Source organism: Musca autumnalis, unplaced genomic scaffold (genome assembly GCF_047663935.1).
Source record: "Musca autumnalis isolate F117 unplaced genomic scaffold, ASM4766393v1 scaffold_3, whole genome shotgun sequence".
Classification (NCBI taxonomy): Eukaryota; Metazoa; Arthropoda; class Insecta; order Diptera; family Muscidae; genus Musca; species Musca autumnalis.
The window spans coordinates 1418917-1436231 of NW_027411866.1; the positions used below are offsets into that span (position 1 = coordinate 1418917).

At 35.3% G+C, this 17315-nt stretch overlaps 2 protein-coding genes and 1 long non-coding RNA gene across 6 annotated transcripts; 2 read left to right on the forward strand and 1 right to left on the reverse strand.

The window, feature by feature from the left end:
- The first annotated feature begins 1 nt into the window (after nucleotide 1).
- On the forward strand, nucleotides 2-2615 carry LOC141399951 (uncharacterized). The gene is made up of 2 exons (XR_012412031.1): nucleotides 2-138; nucleotides 1045-2615. It is a non-coding gene; the product is annotated as an uncharacterized lncRNA (long non-coding RNA).
- Nucleotides 2255-5661, reverse strand: ova (ovaries absent). 3 transcript variants are annotated; one of them, XM_073979315.1, is made up of 3 exons: nucleotides 5480-5661; nucleotides 5238-5359; nucleotides 2255-4831 (listed from the first exon to the last, which is right to left on the reverse strand). In XM_073979315.1, exon 3 carries the CDS (start codon nucleotides 4727-4729, stop codon nucleotides 3263-3265), a length of 1467 nt encoding a protein of 488 aa, XP_073835416.1. In that variant the 5' UTR covers nucleotides 4730-4831; nucleotides 5238-5359; nucleotides 5480-5661; the 3' UTR covers nucleotides 2255-3262. The 3 variants fall into 3 exon arrangements, with proteins under 3 accessions (XP_073835416.1, XP_073835417.1, XP_073835418.1); XM_073979316.1 differs by having other exon boundaries at nucleotides 5238-5346; nucleotides 5480-5634; XM_073979317.1 differs by lacking the exon at nucleotides 5238-5359 and having other exon boundaries at nucleotides 5381-5632.
- Nucleotides 5662-13550: 7889 nt separating this feature from the next.
- Nucleotides 13551-17179, forward strand: PPP4R2r (Protein phosphatase 4 regulatory subunit 2-related protein). Of its 2 annotated transcripts, none has more exons than XM_073973641.1 (3): nucleotides 13551-14166; nucleotides 14788-14976; nucleotides 15099-17179. In XM_073973641.1, the coding sequence occupies exons 1-3, from the start codon at nucleotides 13950-13952 to the stop codon at nucleotides 16691-16693; spliced, it is 2001 nt and encodes a 666-aa protein (XP_073829742.1). In that variant the 5' UTR covers nucleotides 13551-13949; the 3' UTR covers nucleotides 16694-17179. The 2 variants fall into 2 exon arrangements, with proteins under 2 accessions (XP_073829742.1, XP_073829743.1); XM_073973642.1 differs by having other exon boundaries at nucleotides 13570-14166; nucleotides 15102-17179.
- The last annotated feature ends 136 nt before the right edge of the window (nucleotides 17180-17315 follow it).

A 17315-nucleotide genomic window follows, 5' to 3' on the forward strand; every position in this document is an offset into this window, starting at 1 on the left:
AAGAAAATGCAGGTGATATGTTCAAATGTCAGCTGCTAACAATGAACGAGACACGGACATGAAGATTAATTCTGCATGTGTGTGCAAGTAGAATAACACGAGTATACGAGCTATGTCTATGTTTCCAGCTGCTCACAGGTAAGTAATTAAAAAAAACATCTAGAAAGGAACACTACCCGCTAGAAAGATGTAACTACCCAGCAAACCAAATGTCGGATGTCCGACACGTCTAAACAATTTCGGAAGCAAAATCGTTCAGATTTCGTTCCGATTTCTTTACGAGGGGAAATCGTTCAGATTTTTTACCGATTTCGAAGCGAATGACTGCCCCCTTTTTTATACATAGTAATTATTTTTTTAGTAGTTTTAATATCGCTCCCTTGTTATATTTAAGCTATTTTATATAATATTAAATTGAACATTATACTGTAATATACAGCCTTAATTGATATAATTAAATAAATGAATGTCGGAAATAAATTTCTCTTCCGAATTTCCTAAGGAGTTTCTTCCGATTTCGTCACGAAATTAGACCGAAATAGATCCGATTTCTCTCCGACTTTTTGTAAACCACTTCATACAACTTTCGTTAAGAAATCGTTAATATTTCGAATCCGACATCGGACTTAGTATCCGAATTTCATGCCGATTCCGTTACGGTGGCCAGTTCCACTTAAAACCCCTCACGGTGCAATCAACTGTAAACTTTAACATGGGGATGTAATAGGAGGCAACCAATTGATGCTCTATGCATTACCCGTGGATGTTACAGTATTAGCTCCAAGTTTACAGTCTTATACCATTATATTGTACCGTTCCGCCCTTCTCTTTTTGTTTAAAAATCGTAGACCTCTCGCCGTTTACTTGGGGATAAAAAGATGAGCATTGGTTCCCTTCGCATTAATTGGGGGACGATTTTGTACTAATTGCGAATTTTAATTGCTAGCGGATAGTAACACTTGCAAATAACTTATTTTTTTTTAAATAAAGTTTAGAAATACATTTTACAAAGTTCAGTTCTAAAGCGAATTTTTGTGTTTTTAGGTTTATTATAGCACTCTTATACCAGATCAATTGGCAAATCGACGTAGATGACTTTCTTGCATCCTGCTTAAAAAACGAACATACATTTTCTGTATCTGAGGTTTAGAATACACTTCGTGGTTGATCAACAGCGAGGAATACTCGCACTATAAACATAAACACAATCAGCCTTATTACGGTTGGCGTAGTCGTATCCAAAATTGCAAGTTGACGTGTCGAAACAACTGATTGGTATTATGAATATATTCGTCCTTAAAATTAATAGAATTGTTAATAGGTCATGTTTAAGTTAAATTTCCAATTTCTTTAAAATATTCACCAAAATTATAGATACACGATTTCGATTTTTGGCAAAACGAGTCGAATCGTTTTCCATCACATACCTGAATATATTTTTTTAATTGTGAAATAATTCGTTCGAAATCATCTTTTGAACAAGAACTAAGAAATTAGCATTGCTGGAATTGTTATACGAAGCCTCTTAACAGTAGTGGGATTCTGTAACTCAATTTGCTGTTACCGACAAAAATCGGTAAAATTAAATCGCAAAATTATGACTAAAAACATAAAGAAAAGTTGGCATCACTGTTTGTGTCGGTAGAGGCTAGCGACTACTTTTTATTCATCGTTAACTTACCGAAAAATTTCGTTAATTATCGAAATTATAAGCATTTTAATTTTACCGACAATTATCGATAACAGCAAAAACGAGTTACAGAATCCCACTACAGATTTTCAATAGAAAGTTTGTCATCTGATAAAAACACGAAAGTTGTCATACAAAAATGAATTAAAGAAGTAAAATTTTTACTTATTTTAGTTATTTTCCTTTTATTTTATTAGTTTTTACTTTTTATATGCAGTCGTTAACAAAATCGGTCACGACTCTTTCCTCGTATTTCAACGACATACGTGATACCGATTTGTCGTATCAAAAAAAATAAATGTTATTTATAACCCAAGAAATCCGTCCAGGGAATGATGAATGCGTTTCTTTCGACATTTTATGGATCTTTGATGCTATATAATAAAAAATGTTCGTAGTATATAATTGTTCATCATATAAAAAATGCAAACTACGACTACGCCTACGACATTTGAAAGAATACGACTACGCCAACCGTAATAAGGGTGAATGTCTGTTCATAGTTTTTTCGATGTCATAAAGTCTTCAAATCAAACCTATATACATACAACAACACAAATAAAATAACATGCTATTTATGTATTTTTTATTTAAAAAATGAAAAGAATTCTAAAATACTGTACACAAGTAATTCATTTCGTTTATCTCTTATGCGAACAAAACTTCAAGATTTTTTCCAGTTTATCAAATTTATACCCATTGTACTGTATTTAAAAATGTTATTTTTACTAAGTTTACATATGTATTTGTTTTTCTGTTTATTTTCATCTAGGGATATAACATTACAAAATAAATTAATGAAAATTAGTCTTAAAGATTCTGGTAGAAAAATATTCATTATTTTCTCAAACAAAACATGAAAAATGAGTCCATTTTTATTAACAAGAAGAAAACAAAACGCAAATAATAAATTGATTTATATGAAGAATGCTGTTTTTGTGTGTTTAATTTGTATTTGTCAAACAGTTTCGCCAACACTTTATCTGCAGCATGATGGTGTTGTAGATTTTTCTATTCAAGGAAACTAACTTATAAAAGTTTTCGTTCATATCTCGTATACACTTTAGGAGCATACTTATTGTCTCTCATTTAAGTATGATTACCAGCAGACAGCGGAATTTGCATATTTTTCAAAAATTCGCGGAAATATTCGCATAATTTTGGATGCATTAAATATTTTTTTGTCATATTCGTACATAATGGTGTGTTCCAGAACCTGCAAGTATAGAAGACTCTGCCATTTTTGGAAATTTTATATTTTCCTCTTTAATTTTGAAAAGTTTCACAACACAATGTAAACTGAATTATTCTTTTTGAATTTTTGAAAACTATTCAAATTCCTCTGTCTATTTATCATGCATTAGATATACTGACATTCTTATTCTGCATTAATTATTTCGAATAATAACATACGATAAGAAATCAAAAGTATACCGTATGAAAATGGTAACGATGATGATCATGAGAGTAGTATCATCTAAAATTTCTGTTCACAGGTTTGACATTAAGGTCTTTAGAATTCCTTTTACTTGGTTATTATTACAATATCATTATATGTAGAAGTGGTATATGCTAATAGTCTATTATGTACGATATATTGGATGGTCGATAGCTGATTTGATTGTCTTCGTCCTCATCGGAAGAACACAAGTCAATTGTATCGACAATAATTTCAGCGGATGGACACGATGATATCTTCCAATTTGAACTACGGCAGTTGTCACGTGTAAGTTTTATATTTAGTTTGGTGCTGGGAGCACTCTGTCGTCCTTCATTAATTTTTTTCAAACGCACTGAAATGGGTTTGCAGCGTCTCAGAAGATTTGAATTGAAGAGTAAGACATTTTCGGTTCGTCGTTTCTGGGAGAACTGGCGACGTGGAAATATATATAGATGAGTACTGTATTCTTGTGGTTTTTTAAAACTACAATGTGGTGTGGATGTTGACTGTTTTTTCTCCAAAAATTTTGGTCGTGTCGTTAATTTCGACAGTAGCGGCGCTTGACAGAACCGCTCAATCCGATCCAAACGTTCGCTCAGATATTCAGGTGTTATGGAAGTTTTTGTTGAACGTAAAAGAAGCTGGCCTGCAGGAGAGGAGAGGGGAATTGTGGGACAACGCCACACAGAATGTACCGCTCGACTTCGTCGTGAAATACGTTTCTTTTTATCTACAATTTGAAATCGACTATCAACATTTAACGGTTCAGCGGGCGTTCCATTCCAAGTCGATTCAAGTTCTTTCGATTTCTGAATTGGTTGGACTTGATTTTTAGCTGTGCGACATTGCAGGTTAAAATTCAATAAAAATCCTATGCGCTGTTCGTTGTCTTCCAGTGTGGTGCTACATTCTGGTGGATCAGGCTCTGGAGTGTCGCAAAGTATAACATCATCATCATCGTCGACACTACAAGTCTTTTCGTGGACTAAAATCGCTTCTTTAGAATAAAGTTCGGCATCGCAATTATCACAAAGATATATGTCAAAGGGAGCAGGTTCTACCATCTGTTGCAAAGAGTTTCCAGTCAAGTGGCCATTTTTGGACTTTTGCTGTAGTAGACACTTTCTTAGCCTCTGTGGTTGGTCATACGACATATTTTCATTGCGAAACGTAACCAACAACTTATTACTGCGGCGATCAAATAGCGACGTCGTTGAGTTGTAGTTATTGATGAAGCGAAGACTTGCATGTTCGTAGGAGGACAAGTCATTGCAGAATCTCAGGAGAAAAACACTTTTGTGGAATTGGTAACATATCAGAACAACCTCTTTCAGTTTTCCAACCCAATTGCCGTGAAATGTTTTTGGCCTTCGTAGCGGTATACAAAATGGTAAGTCTTCTGGCCACCATTCCGGTTCGCTGCACTCAACTTGACCTTGCAAATTGATGTGACCCAAGGAACATTGTACCATAAAGGGTATAAACTTTTCTAGCTGAGACTCGGAGATTTTATCTAATGATGTGGGATAGCCGTTTGCAAATAGCAGTGGTAGGTTCGATATCATATTATTCTGTTGGATTTCTTCTCGCTCGTCCATTTGTTGGCTCTGCTGTAGTCTATTGTATTAGTAGCAATAGTTTAACCGTGTGTTTCAATATAACACGATGCTGAATAGTATAAAACGCCAGTCCGTTTTCGTCTGAAAATAAATAATTTTTGAGTTTAACATCTCAGATCCATCTAAGCAATAAAGTAATGAATATGTTCTGTTTTCTTATATGGAGAGCATTTTATTTGGATTTCTGGATGAACCTCGCCTTGTTAGATAACCTCAATATCTACCCCGGACAAATCTACAACACAGCAACAAAAATACAAGAGACGCCATCAACTTAAGAGTGACTTTGTGTGAGATGAAGTTATGAATCGAACAAAATAAATATTTTTATTAAATGTGAAACGCCCTTCATTATCATAGCATTCCTCAACTCGAAATCAAAAACAATTATGCACCATAGATTTTAAACAAATTTTCAATTGTCTAAAATTGTCCGTCGACTTGTAGGTATGTGTATTGTATTCGCTCCCAATGAATGGTGGTTTACCTCCTATATAAATGTAATGTGTAAAACCAAACTTCCACTGCTAAAGCCGTTCCTTGTGCGTTTCCCTCTTTCAATTGTATCATAGTACGTTGCAAATATCCACCAAATCCTGGAAGTGTTTGCTTAAATTAGAAATAAATTACATTTTAGTTACTGTTCTGCTCGCTCTCCTTTGCGTAGTTGCGTAGGGAACTACTGAACCAGCAAAGTCTGCAGGATGGATTGTGACAAAATTAACTAACCAATCGTGAAATTGCGAAACGGAATTAACAGAAAATTAATATTCCGTCAAACATATTTCTATTTTCATGTTTTTCCTAAAAATTATAATTTTTATGTAGTTTTTTTTTTTGTTTTGCACAGGCGGTTTGTTGAATACTTGGTAGTTGGTAATCATAACATCCTCTTAAGCATAGTACACACTGACTGGCAGTCATCGAGATGTATTTCGATAATATCAAAGTCTAGCTGAATAATTATTTTCCTAACCTCTTAATAATACAACTTTACATATTGTATTACAAACATTTTTAGCTTAACAAATGTTTTATATGCCAGAAAATTGTCGTAAAAGTACGTTGACTGTCAGTTTTGAATGATAGTTGCTCTGTTCCTTTACGTGCCTGAGGTTACCATTTCTTACCATTTTTAACCTGCAAAGCATTCCCTTACTTTAAATAGATTACAATTTATATGAGAGCAGTTTACCACTTTTACCATTTTCTGCCACTGTTACCATTTTTAAAAGTAAAGGAACAGACCAAGTGTGTACTCCCCTTTACACGGCGTATAGCGCCTAAAGCTGAAAACAGATACAACTTTTGATTAAAGTTTTGCGTTGGGCGTCGAGAAAAAACAACAACAACAGGGCGACGACGATACCAAAGTCCAGTTTCAGCTTTAAGCTGCAAACACATACAACGTTTGGGTAAAGTTTTGTGTCTTTTTGGCCGTTTTTACGCTGTTGAGCATGATGCCGAAAAATTCAAATTCATTTAAAATATATGCCGGCAAACATAAGCTCTGTTCCTTTACGTGCAAGAATCTTCAAGTTTTACAACTTTTTACTCGAAAAGCGTTCCTTTACTTCAGACACCATACAATTCATATGGAAGCAGATTACAACTTTTGCTACTTTTGCCGGTTTTACCACTTTCAAAAGTAAAGGAACAGACCAATAATAACGCTGGACTTTGGTGTCGGCGTCGCCCTGTTGTTGTTGTTTTTTTTTTTTCAACGCCCAACATAAAACTTTACTCAAACGTTGGATGTGTTTTCAGCTTAACCCTGCGTTTACACACGACAGGACAGTTGAGTACATGTATTGATTGTCAAATCCCAAACCTTGCCTGTGTGACGTAGGCGTCCAGACAACGGCAAAAACAGTTTAAAATTATGAATGTAAAACGCCGATTATTTTTCGTTCACATATTTTGCTTTTGTCATGTTCTTTTCTTTTCAACACATTTCAATTATTATCACACTTATTTTTACGAAAATGTCAAAAATTTGTTAACCCAACTGTCTGTGAAAATATGATGGACAGCTGGGAGACAGCCGACAAATGTATGTATGTGTTAGTAAATCAGAGTTGTCTGTCTGGTGTAAGTGCCTAGTTAGTAAATCAGAGTTGTATTTGAAGACAAATTGTCTGGTGTAAAGGCCTAGGTACATAAGCTGCCTCGCCTGCTTGCCTTGCTTGCTTCTGATAAGTCCCAATTTACATTAGGCGAGTTTACTTGCGGCAATTGTCAGTTTGTAGGTGAGAGAGGGTGCTGAGAGGCAAAGGGTTACCATATGCCTCACCTCTCTCTCCTACAAAATGACAATTGCCGCAAGTAAACTCGCCCAATGTAAATTGGGACTAAAAGCATAAAATAAGGGCAACCCAGTTCGAAATAGGGATACGTATTACCAAGCAAAAATCGATCTTTCGATCTTTTGATTCTTACTTAGAACTCAAGAATCGATCTTCCGTTCTTTTGATTCTTACTTGTGGTGACAAGTAGAGTTGTACAATCTAGTTCATTTGAAAGATCTAGTTGAATAGAGTTGGGTAATCTAGTTCCTTGTACTAGTTCCAAACCGTATGAGTAACATCATGAAATACACGCAGTTTGTTCAAAGAAAAAATGTGGGCAATTGGAACTGCGAAGTGAACTAGACAGTTCCATATAGTTCCTTTGGCACAACTGTATTGTTCAATAGTAAAGCTCTTTTAATTGAACTAGTTCAGTAATCTAGTTCATAGCTCACAATCCAGTTCAATCGTTCGGTTCAGAATCGTTCACCGGCTCTTATACCCCGGTTACACTTAACCGGATTAACCCAGTAGGTTTGGATTTCAAATGTCAATTCCATAGCGCAAACGTCAAATAAATCCTCATAAAGTGGGTTAACCCGGCAAAAAACTCTAGTGTAATAGAACGTTTATATATAACCGGATTTAACAAACCCACTGGGTTTCAAATGTCAATTCCATTGCTTATATTTCAAATAAATCCTCATAAAGAATATTATATTATAAACATGGCCTTACCGTGCTATTAATCGTTCGCTTGATGAAAACACATACATACACCAAATAGGAACAAACAATAGAATAATATAATTCAATTACTCCAGAACAAAAATCATACATTAAAGCCCTGAGTACATAAGCTGCCTCGCCTGCTTGCCTTGCTTGCTTCTGATAAAAGAATATAAAAGAAAAGGGCAACCCAGTTCAAAATTTGCTCGGCCTCCTTTATCCTTTTATTTTTATTATGTCAGAAATGAAGCAGGAAAGCAGGCGAGGCAGCTTATGTACTCAGGCCTTTAAATATTTTCATTCCATTCATAAAGAAAGATTAAATTGGTATTAAACCCCGTTTGCACTTTACCGGATTAACCCAGTGGGTTTGCGTTTCAAATGTCAATTCCATTCCGTAAACGTCAAATAAGTCCTCATAAAGAAGCTTAACCTGACAAAAAACTTTAGTCCAAACGCCGTTTTAATTTAAGAAAAAATTTCGTTCATTAGGTGGCTGGCTTAAGCTTAAGACACATCTAAAGTTTGAGTAAAGCATGGTGGTGAATTGCTTGTTTACATTTCGTATGTGATTTTATTCACAATAACGCATTTTGAAAACTGGTATGAAGATCAGCTGTTTTTGGCGTTACACCTTATTCCACCAGTAAAGTTTTGTGTTGGGCGTAGAGAAAAAAACAACAACAGGGCGACGTGGACACCAATGTCCAGCGTTGATATGTTTGCCGGCATAAATTTCAAATGAATTTGAATTATTCGGCATCATGCCCAACAGTGTAAAAACGGCCAAAACGACACAAAACTTTACCCAAACGTTGTATCTGTTTACAGCTTTACCATTAAAAAAGTAAAGGAACAAAGCTTCAGTGACAAGGGTAATCACCGGAAGTGATAGCTCGAAAACACAACGGCGTTTTTTTGTATGTAACACCGTACTCTACGATTTTTTTCTCTTCGTCTTCGTTCTCCTTGCAAAATTTTATTTTAATTCGAGCTCTTCATTCGGAGGGTTCGGTGGGGAGCACGTCTTTTTTCTTTTTGCTGTTGTGAAATCATATTCCATTCTTTGTGAAGAATATTTTTTTGTCGGCTGAAAGTTACTAACTAATTTCCCCTATTTTCCTTGGGAATTGGTTTGCTTAGCAATTGCAATTTTTACAACAGGATATAATTTAACAGAGAAGGAGCGTCACATAATTTAGAAAGGCTACTAAAAAGAGGAGAAAAGATTAACTTTGTCTCTACACCTAAAACGCGACATAGTTTCTGTTAAATACAAGCTCTGAAATACGTCACACAGGCAAGGTTTGGGATTTGACAATCAATACATGTACTCAACTGTCCTGTCGTGTGTAAACGCAGGGTTAAGCTGAAAACACATCCAACGTTTAATGGTATAAGCATGGTATAAGTAAAGAGGTAGATTTAAATGAAAACAATCTGTAGAGCCCTGGTTTTTCCTGAATTCCTATTACTTCAAAATCAGTAAACACAAAAGCAACAAGTGTGTTTGTTTATAATATATTTTTTGAGCATTTTGTAAAAAACGCGAAAAATGAATGAAGTGCCATAGTTTCTCCACATAATCGAATTATGGATAAGATTAAATGTTTATTACAATGAAAATCTGAAGAATTTCTTCCATACAAAAGTTCTTAAAACAATTTTAAAAATCATTGAATTCGATTGTTTTTAAAATTGTTGGCATATTATTCAAACAGCACACACACATACAAAGATTGTGTATATTGTTTTGACGTTTTAGGAACAGTCGAAAGAAAAAAAAAATTAAATTGTCAGGAAGCTTTAGCTAACCTTTATTATTAAACCATGGGTATAAGTAAAGAGGTAGATTTAAATGGAAAAATCTATAGAACCCTTGTTTTTCTTGAATTCCTAAAACTTCAAAAGCTCTGTTCCTTTACCTGCCTGAGGTTACCATTTCTTACCATTTTTAACCTGCAAAGCGTTCCTTTACTTTAACAAGCGTACAATTTATATGAGACCAGTTCACCACTTTTACCATTTTTTGCCACTGTTACCATTTTTTAAAGTAAAGGAACAGACCAAAAATAAAAGCAACAAGTGGGTTTGTTTACAATGCATTTTTTGAGCATTTTATAAAAAACGCGAAAAATGAATGAAGAGTTAAGCTGAAAACAGATACAACGTTTGATTAAAGTTTTGCATTGGGCGTCGAGAAAAAAACAACAACAACAGGGCGACGACGACACCAAAGTCCAGCGTTTATCTGTTTGTCGGCATATATTTCAAATGAATTTGAATTTTTCGGCATCATGCCCAACAGTGTAAAAACGGCCAAAACGACACAAAACTTTACCCAAACGTTGTATCTGTTTACAGCTTAATAAAAGCTTAAAAGCTGTAAACAGATACAACGTTTGGGTAAAGTTTTGTGTCGTTTTGGCCGTTTTTACACTGTTGGGCATGATGCCGAAAAATTCAAATTCATTTGAAATATATGCCGACAAACAGATAAGCGCTGGACTTTGGTATCGCCGTCGCCCTGTAGTTGTTGTTTTTTTCTCGACGCCCAACGCAAAACTTTAATCAAACGTTGTATCTGTTTTCAGCTTAAGTTTTCTCCACATAATCGAGTTGTGAATATAATAAACTGATTGTTTCAATGCAAATCTCACCAATTTCTTCCATGCAAATGGTCTAAAAACAATTTTAAAAATCATTGAATTCGATTGTTTTTAAAATTGTTTGGCATATTATTCAAACACCACACACACATACACAGTTTGTTTATATTGTTTTGAAGTTTTAGGCATACTCGAATGAAAAAATTTAAATTGACATAAAGCTTTGGCTAACCTTTCTTATTGAACCATGCAACGTTTGAGTAAAGTTTTATGTTGGGCGTCGAGAAAAAGCAAGAACAACAGGGCGACGACGATACCAAAGTCCAGTTTCAGCTTTAAGCTGCAAAGTTTTCAGCTTTAAGCTGCAAAGTTTTCAGCTTTAAGCTGCAAACACATACAACGTTTGGGTAAAGTTTTGTGTCTTTTTGGTCGTTTTTACACTGTTGGGCATGATGCCGAAAAATTCAAATTCATTTAAAATATATGCCGGCAAACATAATAACGCTGGACGTTGGTGTCGGCGTCTCCCTGTTGTTGTTTTTTTCTCAACGTCCAACATAAAACTTTACTCAAACGTTGGATGTGTTTTCAGCTTAACCCTGCGTTTACACACGACAGGACAGTTGAGTACATGTATTGATTGTCAAATCCCAAACCTTGCCTGTGTGACGTAGGCGTCCAGACAACGGCAAAAACAGTTTAAAATTATGAATGTAAAACGCCGATTTCTTTTTATTTTTCGTTCACATATTTTGCTTTTGTCATGTTCTTTTGTTTTCAACACATTTCAATTATTAGGTCTGTTCGTTTATTCAATAATTTGTACAAATTTGTACAAGTCCAGTAACTTCTTGTAATCGACTAAGGTCTTTTGTATTGTACTGTAGAGTAAACGAACAACATCCAGTAACAATTTGTACAAATTGTAAGTAAACGAACACACATATTATCACACTTATTTTTACGAAAATGTCAAAAATTTGTTAACCCAACTGTCTGTGAAAATATGATGGACAGCTGGGAGACAGCCGACAAATGTATGTATGTGTTAGCAAATCAGAGTTGTCTGTCTGGTGTAAGTGCCTAGTTAGTAAATCAGAGTTGTATTTGAAGACAAATTGTCTGGTGTAAAGGCCTAGGTACATAAGCTGCCTCGCCTGCTTGCCTTGCTTGCTTCTGATAAGTCCCAATTTACATTAGGCGAGTTTACTTGCGGCAATTGTCAGTTTGTAGGTGAGAGAGGGTGCTGAGAGGCAAAGGGTTACCATATGCCTCACCTCTCTCTCCTACAAAATGACAATTGCCGCAAGTAAACTCGCCCAATGTAAATTGGGACTAAAAGCATAAAATAAGGGCAACCCAGTTCGAAATAGGGATACGTATTACCAAGCAAAAATCGATCTTTCGATCTTTTGATTCTTACTTAGAACTCAAGAATCGATCTTCCGTTCTTTTGATTCTTACTTGTGGTGACAAGTAGAAGCTCTGTTCCTTTACGTGCAAGAATCTTCAAGTTTTGCCACTTTTTACTCGAAAAGCGTTCCTTTACTTTTGACACAATGCAATTCATATGGGAGCAGTTTACAACTTTTACTACTTTTGCCGGTTTTACCATTTTCAAAAGTAAAGGAACAGACCAAGAGTTGTACAATCTAGTTCATTTGAAAGATCTAGTTGAATAGAGTTGGGTAATCTAGTTCCTTGTACTAGTTCCAAACCGTATGAGTAACATCATGAAATACACGCAGTTTGTTCAAAGAAAAAATGTGGGCAATTGGAACTGCGAAGTGAACTAGATAGTTCCATATAGTTGCTTTGGCACAACTGTATTGTTCAATAGTAAAGCTCTTTTAATTGAACTAGTTCAGTAATCTAGTTCATAGCTCACTATCCAGTTCAATCGTTCGGTTCAGAATCGTTCACCGGCTCTTAGGCCATGTTTATATTATAGCCTTTTGCTGGGTTAACCTTTTTTATGAGGATTTATTTGAAATATAAGCAATGGAATTGACATTTGAAACCCAGTGGGTTTGTTAAATCCTGTTATATATAAACGTACTATTATACCCCGGTTACACTTAACCGGATTAACCCAGTAGGTTTGGATTTCAAATGTCAATTCCATAGCGCAAACGTCAAATAAATCCTCATAAAGTGGGTTAACCCGGCAAAAAACTCTAGTGTAATAGAACGTTTATATATAACCGGATTTAACAAACGCACTGGGTTTCAAATGTCAATTCCATTGCTTATATTTCAAATAAATCCTCATAAAGAATATTATATTATAAACATGGCCTTACCGTGCTATTAATCGTTCGCTTGATGAAAACACATACATACACCAAATAGGAACAAACAATAGAATAATATAATTCAATTACTCCAGAACAAAAATCATACATTAAAGCCCTGAGTACATAAGCTGCCTCGCCTGCTTGCCTTGCTTGCTTCTGATAAAAGAATATAAAAGAAAAGGGCAACCCAGTTCAAAATTTGCTCGGCCTCCTTTATCCTTTTATTTTTATTATGTCAGAAATGAAGCAGGAAAGCAGGCGAGGCAGCTTATGTACTCAGGCCTTTAAATATTTTCATTCCATTCATAAAGAAAGATTAAATTGGTATTAAACCCCGTTTGCACTTTACCGGATTAACCCAGTGGGTTTGCGTTTCAAATGTCAATTCCATTCCGTAAACGTCAAATAAATCCTCATAAAGAAGCTTAACCTGACAAAAAACTTTAGTCCAAACGCCGTTTTAATTTAAGAAAAAATTTCGTTCATTAGGTGGCTGGCTTAAGCTTAAGACACATCTAAAGTTTGAGTAAAGCATGGTGGTGAATTGCTTGTTTACATTTCGTATGTGATTTTATTCACAATAACGCATTTTGAAAACTGGTATGAAGATCAGCTGTTTTTGGCGTTACACCTTATTCCACCAGTAAAGTTTTGTGTTGTGCGTAGAGAAAAAAACAATGTTTGCCGGCATAAATTTCAAATGAATTTGAATTATTCGGCATCATGCCCAACAGTGTAAAAACGGCCAAAACGACACAAAACTTTACCCAAACGTTGTATCTGTTTACAGCTTTACCATTAAAAAAGTAAAGGAACAAAGCTTCAGTGACAAGGGTAATCACCGGAAGTGATAGCTCGAAAACACAACGGCGTTTTTTTGTATGTAACACCGTACTCTACGATTTTTTTCTCTTCGTCTTCGTTCTCCTTGCAAAATTTTATTTTAATTCGAGCTCTTCATTCGGAGGGTTCGGTGGGGAGCACGTCTTTTTTCTTTTTGCTGTTGTGAAATTATATTCCATTCTTTGTGAAGAATATTTTTTGTCGGCTGAAAGTTACTAACTAATTTCCCCTATTTTCCTTGGGAATTGGTTTGCTTAGCAATTGCAATTTTTACAACAGGATATAATTTAACAGAGAAGGAGCGTCACATAATTTAGAAAGGCTACTAAAAAGAGGAGAAAAGATTAACTTTGTCTCTACACCTAAAACGCGACATAGTTTCTGTTAAATACAAGCTCTGAAATAAATTGAATTACGTTTTTGCTAACTGAACATGGTTACTATGGAGAATGCAGAAGAGGTTATGCAAATATTGGACCGTTTCACACGGCTCAAGCAAAAGGAAATACCAAAGGAATTAGACGAATATCTGGGATATGTTGCTAAAACTGGTGACACAGTTTTCAAGTGGTCTTCACTGAAATATTTGTTCCGTGAAAAACTCTTGAACGTGATCAAAAATTTCCACGATTCCACACCGCGAATTGATGGTAAGTTTTTTCAACATAAAATACACACAATCTATGTACATACATAATTTTCAGAGTAAGATCTCGTTGAACCGGCTTTTTATACATACTTTGTACTGCAACTCCTTTGAAGGCAGAATAAATTCGACTTTCACTTTGGTCTGGAAAAAGTGTTGAGCATTTCCAATAAATTTGCCAAATTCTCCAGACAGATTTTTGCTAAAATAATATTTTCATAAAGCGCTTTCTTTTGTTAACCTTTTACGAAAGTATTTATTAAATCTTCTTTTTTTTTTTCTTTCTAAAAATAACACAAATCAGTGAGTAGAGACTCTGTATGTGTAGAAACACGAGGAAAAAAAAAACAATTATTTAAACAGTAAAGACATGCTCTGGGTTTCGACAAAGTAGAGATCCATTAAAAGCCCAACTAATTGTTGGTTTCTTTTGTTTGCTTGTCGAGAGCGCTAAAATCATTTCCCGTCCCTTCAGTGTTTTCAGTTTATTTTGCCGGCTTTTGTCTTAATGAGGTTTAATTGTTTTTTTTTTCTTCATTAATTTACTTTGAGCGCATATACAAATACAATTTTATCCAGAATTTCGAGCTTTATTTACCACGTATTTCATTTTACTTTTTTACAGAAATTCCACAGTATCCCAATGTTGACCCTTTCAACTATGAAAGCATGAAGTCTTCCTTGCTGGAGCGCTTGGAACTGTTTAATGCAGCTCCCTTTACAATACAACGTCTATGTGAGCTCTTGATAGATCCTCGAAAACAATATAGCCGTATTGACAAATTTATGCGTGCTTTGGAGAAGAATATTCTTGGTAAGCATTGTTCATGTAAACCACTAATGCTTTAAAATGCCATATATTTCAGTTGAATCTTTTCAAAGCATTTTTGGTTAACATTTTATGTTATTTGTTATTTATTGAATGAACATTTTCAGTAGTTAGCACCGTAGAGCCCGGACGCAAGAGAACTGAATCAGAAAATGGGGATTCATTGGACTCTGTCGTTAATGGTGATCTTTCTTTGGATGTAAATGTGGACATTGAAATGGAATCCGATGGTATGTTTAATAATTCCGAAAGCACCAATGGCAATGGTACAGCAACAAAAGCTGAAGTTGAAGCAGCAAAAGAGGATCCTAAAGCAGAAGATGTTGAAAAATGTGTCACAAAGAATACTCATGCCAGCGACGATGACAATTTGCCAAATCCAAAGAAAGCGAAACTGGACTTACCCGAAGATTCCAAGGGCGATATGGAAGAATCGACCAAAACTGCAGTAGAGTCCGTGGATAAAGAGAGTACGGAAGTGAAGCAAATGCAATGCGATGAGAAACCATCTGAACCTAATACTGTAAAAGACGAAGAACCAACAAAAAATGAGAAATCACAGAACGATTCCACGAAAACACAATCCGAAAAAACTGAGGAAAAGACTGAAGATGTTAAAGTCTCTGAAGAAGCAGAGGCAACTAAAAATGATACTACAAAAGATGAATCGGATACAAAACAGAGCAATGACAACAAGACCGAAGAAGCAACTTCGAAGTCTGAAGAGGATGTGAAAACAAATGAAGATAAAGTTGGTAACATAGATGATGAAATTACTGAGTCTAAAGAGAAGTTACATTCTAACGAAGAAGGTAAGAAGACACAGTCCGAAGTTTCGGCAGATATTATCAATAAAGAAGTTGCTGATGAAGAAAGTGACAAAACAAATCCACCCAGCGCAGAAACAGAGACGGTTAAACATGAGGAAAGCAAAGAAAATGAAATGCAAAGAGAAGAAATTTGTACTGTGGTGGAAAAACAAGAGACTGAAATAGGGGAAAAAAATCAAGCGAAACAAACAGATAAAAGAACAGAAAAAATTGAAGAAACAGCAATTGAAATAGAGAAAAATCAAGAAGTTGAAAAAAAGATTGAAACTGAGCAAACAGCAGAGAAGGAAGGTGTTGCGACAGAAGCTGCTGTTGAAGCTGAAGAGAAGGTGGCAACAACGAAAACTGAAAAGGTACCTGAAAAGGGACTTGACTCTGAAACGAAACCAGAACCAAGTGATAAACAAGAGGATGACTCGAATCAACTCAAGGCTGAAAAAGTAACCACTGCAATATCAGACAAGATTACTGAAAAACAAGATATCGAGTCAGATGCCACCACTGCCAGCGCTGTCGTCAATACTGAAGTAGAAGTCGAGAAAAAAGAAGAGAGTACTGCTGAAAAATCCAACACCGCTTCGGAAACAACGACAGAAGTAGTGCCACAAGCCGAAGTGAAGCCACAAGCGGATGTAAAAGAAACTAAGGAGGAACATGTAACAACACCTACACTTGCCCTAAACGATCAACCGATGGAAGATGCCGCCATAGATGAGGAGACCCCATCGGTTGATGAAGTGGTAATGGAGGAAGCCCCTACAACTGATATGGCTACCGAAGATTTACCATCCACTGCACCTTCATCTAAGCCCGAAGAAGAATCGTCTGGTATGGAAGTAGATGATACAAGCCAGGAAGCAATGGATCAGTAATTAGCTACCACTCGTACTACTAACATTCACATTTCACAACTTATATTTAAAATAGAGACTAAAGACGCTATAAGCGTTCAACAAAACAAACACGACAGCAAGCATTTGTTGTGTGACGCTGCGATCGACAAGACCATTTAAAATGTAGACTGTATAAGAAACAAGTGTGGAATATTCCAAAAACCCCTACATAAATTCAATCAATATTCCATCTAGCAGTTTATGCCAAGGACAACATTTCTATGAAATTATCCCAACAAATTTCCTTTTTACATTCATAAAAATCTCGGATTTAGTATTACCATTTTATTTTGTGTTTTTGTGTAGAATTTGTATCATTTTCGCTAGGATTGAATTTGATTGATAATTACTTTTGTCTAATTTGTTTTGTGTTTATTACAAATAATATAATCTAGTAATTTATAACAAACAATAACAAAGCAAATACATACATACAATTGAATACGTATTTAAATCGTCAGAAAAGTGTTTTATTTTGATTTTAATTTGATGTGAGTATTGTACGTGGTATTGTTCCCAATTTTTCCCCAAATCGAAAGTGTACTAGCCAAGAATACCTTACTTACTTACTTAGAGGTAGTTTACACTATCTATCAATGTC

Excerpts from the sequence above, each read along its gene's own strand:
- PPP4R2r (XM_073973641.1), top strand. The coding sequence starts at position 13,950 with ATGGTTACTATGGAGAATGCAGAAGAGGTTATGCAAATATTGGACCGT. Across the intron at positions 14,167-14,787 it reads TTCCACACCGCGAATTGATG|AAATTCCACAGTATCCCAAT; the intron begins GTAAGTTTTTTC and ends ACTTTTTTACAG. Across the intron at positions 14,977-15,098 it reads TTTGGAGAAGAATATTCTTG|TAGTTAGCACCGTAGAGCCC; the intron begins GTAAGCATTGTT and ends GAACATTTTCAG.
- ova (XM_073979315.1), bottom strand. The coding sequence starts at position 4,729 with ATGGACGAGCGAGAAGAAATCCAACAGAATAATATGATATCGAACCTA.